The sequence below is a fragment of the Octopus sinensis genome, linkage group LG2 (assembly GCF_006345805.1).
Source record: "Octopus sinensis linkage group LG2, ASM634580v1, whole genome shotgun sequence".
Classification (NCBI taxonomy): domain Eukaryota; kingdom Metazoa; phylum Mollusca; class Cephalopoda; order Octopoda; family Octopodidae; genus Octopus; species Octopus sinensis.
Window position 1 is genome coordinate 10,450,395 of NC_042998.1, and position 7,500 is coordinate 10,457,894.

A 7,500-nucleotide genomic window follows, 5' to 3' on the forward strand; every position below is an offset into this window, starting at 1 on the left:
ATTTTCTTTTTCAGATTTTATGGTTGTCAATTCTGATCGAGCAGACAGAATTATGATTAAAGGCAGTCTAATCATGACCTTCTAATCTTATTACGGTTATCTATAACTATGTTATCTAGTGCATCCATTTTTATTTTATTTAAGAGGGTAAGGTGTAATTTAAGGACGAATTAGGAGCTGTTTCTTGCAGGATGTGCGTCTACGTAGAAGTTACCTTGTTGGTTTATGTAGAGGTTAACATTCTGGACTAACTTTCTTGTTATATCTATATAGACGTCTTATGATATCCCATTTTCTAGCAAGAACAATCTCAGCAATGTCAGCCACAAAACGAGCCAAAGAAAGAGTCACTCTGTGGTATCTCAGTAGCTAGAAATAGCAACTGAAATCCCACAGAGAAATCTCAGTTAAATCACGTCTATACCTTCTTCAAATGGAAGAATGCATAATGTCGTCCTAGAAATACGTAGTCTATAACACCATTGAGGTTACTTTTCTGAGGGTGTCTGGCATTAACAGTTCTACGATATTAGATGCTTCTGCTCCATCGTAGCTACTCAAAGAACTCGTTGATCAAAGAATTATCTTTCTCTTAAACCATGTAAAAATCGCCAAAGTACAGGAGCGACTTCCTAGTGTTAATTATAGTCTTGGTATTGAGATCGCTAATTGGACTAAACCTTAAGTATTTTTCCTACACAGTAGCTACAGTGGCCTTAAATCCCTCAGCAGTAACATTATACACAAGGGATTTGTGCCAAACTATTACGTAATTGATTTTGACCGCTGAGAATCGAATAACTGATGTTTTGTCAATTCAACCATTTATTTCAAATGTTGACTGATTGAGCACAGGCGATGCGAAACTCTAGCACCAGAGTAAATCGCCGATTCCTAGTATTAGAAATTCTTGATTTCGTTGCAAACAAAAACGTATGTTTGTGTAATATCTTTCATTCTTCATCTTTTATTTGTTCCAGTCATGATGGGACACAACCTTGAAGAATTTTACTCTAAAGAATCGATTCCATTACTTAATTTAATTTAAGATGGGTACTCATTCTATCGGTCTGTCTTGCCGAACTGCTAAGTTACGGGGACGTAAACTCATCAGCACCAGTTATCTAGTAGTGATGGAGAGAAACACAGGCACAAAGACACACACACACACACACACATACATACGACAGGCTTCTTTCAGTTTCCGTCTACCAAACGCACTCATAAGGCCTTGATCGACTCGAGGCTATAGTGGAAGACACTTGCCCAAAGTGTTACACCGTGGGACTGAACCCGGAACCATGTGAATGGGAAGCAGATTTCTTACCACACCGCCATACATTCTTACATACATCCAAACATATATAAACTTAGGTTTAAGCAACGTCACATTGGGTAATGTTATGTGGTAGAATAAAATACTCACTGATTTCGCATTTATGAACATATTCCATGGCATTAAAGTAGCCAATCCTTGGATTATCAGGATAATTTGAACAGTGTTCCATCTAATAATAATAATAATAATAATAATAATAATAATAATAATAATAATAATAATAATAATAATAATAATGATAATAATAATAATAATAATAATAATAATAATAATAATAATAGTAATAGTAATAATGGTTTTAAATTTTTCCACAAGGGCAGCAATTTTTGGGGAGGGAATAGGTCGATAACATCGACCCCTGTGTTCAACTGGTACTTATCTATCAGCTTTACGATGTTTATCTACCCCTATTAATTGTAGTAGGTGGTAATGAGAAATTATTTTCATAATAGCTGTTGAAAGAGCTTTCTATTACCTCGATTTCGGGAGTCATATTGCTTTTTTTTTTAATATGTAACTTTGCTACATAAAATTTTAAAATCTTAAAGCTTACCCTAAAGGGACGAAAATTTTACGAAGTTAATTAGCCTCAGAGGATGGCAGCTAGTTTAATAACAAAATGGCGCAAGAAAAATATATAAAAAGAAACTAAAAAATTTGATAACTTCCGAGCTCACACACACACACACACACAATGTTTATGGTTAAGTGCGCATATCTGCATAGGAAATTGAAATCTTCAGACACGAGAACACCCTACAACGACTAAAGAATAATTAACAATTTCTACTTAGCAACGGGGCCAAATATTTTAGGAGAAATATTTGTTGATTATATCGATTCCAGTTCTTGACTGGTGCTGTATTTTCTCAACTCTGAAAGGATGGAAAGCAAAGTTGACCAAAGTGAGATTTGAAATCGGAATGATGTGAGCTAAACTAAATACCACTTTAACGATTCTGCTTGCCCACCACTCTCTAAAAATACTATAATGAACGCTTCTATATATGCCTATTTCTTTACTACCCACAAGGGGCTAAACACAGAGAGGACAAACAAGGACAGAGAGGACAGACAAAGGGTTTAAGTCGATTACATCGACCCTAGTGCGTAACTGGTACTTTATTTATCGACCCTGAAAGGATTAAAGGCAAAGTCGACCTCGGCGGAATTTGAACTCAGAACGTAATGACAGACGAAATACCGCTAAGCATTTCGCCCGGCGCGCTAACGTTTCTGCCAGCTCGCTGCCTTGAACGCTTCTATATATATGGCTACAAATGACGCCAATATATACATCCATAAATAGCCAAATAAAAGTAAAGGAAGCCAAAAACTAAAAGGAAATGCAAGACAAAAATAATTGACAAGCAACAAGTAGAAATAACCAAAAAACGAAGCAACAAAAACACAACAAAAAACAAAAAAAAAACCTACGAATTCGGTCAAATTATCTCTAACAAGAAAAGGATATGTACTCTTAAGACGGAAACTTATAAAATATATATCTCAGCGAATGCGTAAATATATTTTCTAATGCAATTATTTGGATATTGAGAATATTTTTCTACTTATCTATCTCACAGTAATTACATGAATATGAAAACAAATAATGAATGGTTCCTTTATTCGACATATAGTCCTTATATGTTAATGTGGAGGCGCAATGGCCCAGTGGTTAGGGCAGCGGACTCGCGGTCGTAGGATCGCGGTTTCGATTCCCAGACCGGGCATTGTGAGTGGTTATTGAGCGAAAACACCTAAAGCTCCACGCGGCTCCGGCAGGGGTTGGTGGTGAACCCTGCTGTACTCTTTCACCACAACTTTCTCTCGCTCTTTCTTCCTGTTTCTGTTGTACCTGTATTTCAAATGGCCAGCCTTGTCACTCTCTGTGTCATGCTGAATCTCATCGAGAACTACGTTAAGGGTACACGTGTCTGTGGAATGCTCAGCCACTTGCACGTTAATTCCACGAGCAAGCTGTTCCGTTGATCGTATCAGCTGGGACCCTCATCGTTGTAACCGACGGAGTGCTCCTATATATATATGTTAATGTATGAGATACCGGATGTTCATATTTCAATGTGATTAATTTTAGTTCTCAGCTTAGCTCTGAGTAAATCTGTTTCTAAATTGTAACAACAGACAAAATGAAAATGGTAGGCTCAGGTGACACTGTCAGGTCACAGCTTTACTCAGTCTGTGATTGGCTGAGTTAACTAGCTCCCTCGGACAGGCGTTCTCTGCTACGTCCGATTGTCTCTTACACAATGTGCCTGCCGCCATGATCCGATCGGGTTCCTTGACTTCCTGGACTTCCTCTGTCTTGTTGATTGCTGTTGAAACGCTGTCTTTGTGTGGAACACGTGTGTTTTGCCGTCTTGCGGCGGTGTTGTTCGACGTCTTCCCTTTTTTGGTAGGAGAACGTCGTAGGTTTGTACCTTTGTAATGGAATACGAAAGTTTGTGTTCTTCTTCAGACTTTACGTCGTCTGAGGAAGGGCTGGTTAGAGAATAGACGAAGCATTGAGGTGAAGAATTATGCAGAGGTGGTGAAAGAGAAGAGCTAAGACGTGTGTCTGGATGAGTTTAGTAGATTCAAAGAAATGCTTAAAAGGGAGGGGAACGACGTAAAATGTCCCCCCACCAATAAGTTTTTAAAAGAAAAAAAATATTATTTACAGGACGTACTCAGCAACAACCAGGAAAATTGAAATCATGTCGACCGCTCAAATCGAAAAGGCATTAAAACAAATTTGGAAAGGGATTTCTTACCTTGCCAAATGAAGGAAGTTTCAAACGGTGGAGGTGCAGTTCTGGGAGGTAGCTACTGCTAGGCTGCACTTAGCAACACCCTTAAAAACTCCTACCCATATACCTTGGGAGGCGTGCTTCCAGGGTTAGAGTAGAAGATATACCCCAAGAAACTGATGTAGCCTGGCTAGCAGCTGCCATACTGCTGGGCACGGAAGAGAAAGTAGTGGCCCCCCAGGCCACCAGAACACACCACGAAAACTGGCAAGGGCAGAACCTATAATCCAGGAAGACCTTGAATACATGGTCGAGACCGTCACGGTCGAAGAAGTGACACGCAGGATCAGAGTAGAAGGCAGGATCCCGCGATCCTATAAATGTGTCCTCCGCCACCCGTGAAGACTAAAGAAAAACCCGAGAGTAGGAAGGAAACCGCGACTTTTCCACCGACGAAAACCAGTACCAGCGCCGAGGAAGAGGAGGTGAACGAAGAAAAGAACGGAAGGGAAACGGCTGGGAAAACAAGAAGAAAGAGAAAGAAAAAAGCACACTTTGAGTGGTGAGTCAAAAAAATAATAGACACCAGTACAATACCAGAACGGGTAAGCTATCTTGAACTTTTAAAGAAATTTAACATAGACATTCTTCGGAAAGATGAAAGTTAGCTATTGAAAATAGTGCTTTGAACTGTTACAAGTAGTGTTTTAAAAAGTTGTATTAACAGGTTCAATGAAGTCGCTTGGAGATGGTGCCGAACGGTTTCCTTTCATTTATCATTTTATCTAATTCATCCTTTCCATCCGTTTTTTGTTTCTGTCCCTACCATGTGCTGTCCCCTCTGTGTTAGGCCCTGTGTGGCTAATAACGAGAGTTCCTTGACTTCTTCGCTCCACTTCCAAAAAGGACTCTCGGTATGCTGTTTTGCTCTATCGCGGTTTACGCTGGCCTCTCACACACTTCTTCTTTCACGGACGCTGGTAGAATAGACCAAACTCAATGTCGTTATCTTCATGCTATCTAGAAACACTTCTATCAAGTCTCTTCTGCATATACAAAGTACAACTAATGCCTTCACGCATTCATTCACATACTGTTAACACACCAGAGACATCTCTATAAAACACTACACATTTCTACAAGAACACAGTTTACTTCTTTACAGGAAATCTTATGCAAGATATTAACATTGTACGTAACCCCCTGCTATGAATAAACTTTGCGGATCTTTACGGTTTGAACGGCAGTTTTTTCTAGCGGTGTCACCCATAATTATGACCCTAAGTATTAATCTATTGCATTTCAATCTGTTTTAGGGTTAGGGTTAGGGGTCGGGGGAAGGGTATCTTTTTTTCTTCAGAAATGTAAATAAACCCAATCTGTTTCTTAAACGAGGGGCATTTTCATACGGCACATAATGTTTTCACCTCAATAGACGTCAGTGATTAGTTGAAATTGCAGAAATTGAAGAAAAAAAACAACAAATATCTTACAAACTATAGAATTTTCTCAATAAAGCCAAGAGATAAAGATGTTTTATAAACACAGTCTACCAGTATACGAAGTTTAAAATTTTTTAGTTACCTAGAAATTATGTTAAAAACTGCCGTTCAAACCGAAATGATCCAACTTTGCTGTTGAACAAGGTTGAATTTTGTCCGTCTGTCTTTGTATACCAATTTCTATTGAACGAACACACAGACACAGTATCAACAAACTGCTACCGCCGACGTCGTCACTTCAACCAGACTGAGATCACTCCATTGGACTATGCTACACATTAGCTACGAAGATAGTGAACTCACCATACTAGTGACCCCTTCACTAGACTGGTGACGTATTCACTAAATAGCTATAGGTCTGCATAAAAAAAAACATAGAAATGTTTGGGTTCTCCACAAACTAAAGCAGAAAATATTAGAATAATAAAAGCAGAATAGACTGATTCACATTCTCCAGATACAATCGAGGAAAAATTGCAGTATATCTCCAAGATTCTTCATAAAGTAATACGTATACCCACGAGTGTAAGTTTATCTGCTTGCACACATATGTGCACAACACACACACACACATACACACACACACACACACACACACACACACACACACACACACACACACACACACAGACATGTACGTAAAGCATGCACGAGTTTATTTACAATAGGAGGAGGAAGCACTCCGTCGGTTACGACGATGAGGGTTCCAGTTGATCCGAATCAACGGAACAGCCTGCTCGTGAAATTAACGTGTAAGTGGCTGAGCACTCCACAGACACGTGTACCCTTAACGTAGTTCTCGAGGAGATTCAGCGTGACACAGAGAGTGACAAGGTTGGTCTTTCGAAATACAGGTACAACAGAAACAGGAAGAAGAAAGAGTGAGAGGGAAAGTTGTGGTGAAAGAGTACAGCAGGGATCACCACCATCCCCTGCCGGTGCATCGTGGAGCTTTTAGGTGTTTTCGCTCAATAAACACTCACAACGCCCGGTCTGGGAATCGGAACCGCGATCCTACGACCGCGAGTCCGCTGCCCTCACCACTGGGCCATTGCGCCTCCACTTATTTACAAATAGAACATCTAAGCAAAGCATTCACTGATTACGTACTTATCACGTGGTGGTATTTCCTCTGGAACTTGTGCTGATGCCTTGCTGATGCTGCCGTTTGAATTCATTTCTTTTGCGTCTATAAAATACGATAAAATATTGGTTCAACGTATTCTGTGACATACCTCGGAGCATACAGGAAAAAGTATTCAAGGAACAGTTATAGATTTTTCTCGTGATAAAAATACCACAGCAGCGAGATTATCACATCTGTAATTTTGCTAAGTATAATCGATAGACTGTTGGCTATGCTAGCTTTAGGAAGATTTCAGTTCTAAGTTTTAAACTTTTGGACTGATTATCCAAACAGCTTTCCATTTAGTAGCCAATATCTATCTAAATGAAATTTAGATATTTTCCTGTTAATTTGATTTCTTTGTCCAAATGCAAAACATTCCCTATTGCGATCCAACATTATCGATGTCTAGCAGAAGTTTGAACACGCGTTGATATGTTTATGTGTAAAAATGTGGCAGACAAACGCAGAATTCGGTGCGAATTAAACTAAATTTCCTAATTGATGTCTTGTTGTAATTAGTAATATACTACAAATCGTTAATTAGAGGCAGTTGTATTAATACCTTTATATTCAAATATTTCGCCTTTGAGATGATAATCCTCGCTCATACGTCATTTGTATGTTACTCGGTCTTCTGTTTTTATTACGATTAGATTAGACTACATTTGACCTATGGCTTGGTTGATTATTCAATGTGTCTTTGAGGAAGATGTAAATTTTTCTTTCTGCTCTCGTTCAACACCAAATTACCTCTAATCAAGCCACCCCATGAGCAAAATG

The 7,500-nt window shown here is 39.0% G+C and overlaps 1 protein-coding gene across 2 annotated transcripts in view; it reads right to left on the reverse strand.

Moving 5' to 3' along the window:
• The window catches only part of LOC115232593 (equilibrative nucleoside transporter 1-like), a 70,568-nt gene that overhangs the window by 48,020 nt on the left and 15,048 nt on the right, over nucleotides 1-7,500 (reverse strand). For both annotated transcript variants that reach the window (XM_036511584.1, XM_036511580.1), the window contains exons 3-4: nucleotides 6,702-6,780; nucleotides 1,427-1,508 (exon numbers count right to left, since the gene is read on the reverse strand). In XM_036511584.1, coding sequence (XP_036367477.1) covers nucleotides 1,427-1,508; nucleotides 6,702-6,780 — 161 coding nt within the window. The remainder of the gene's footprint in view (nucleotides 1-1,426; nucleotides 1,509-6,701; nucleotides 6,781-7,500) is intronic.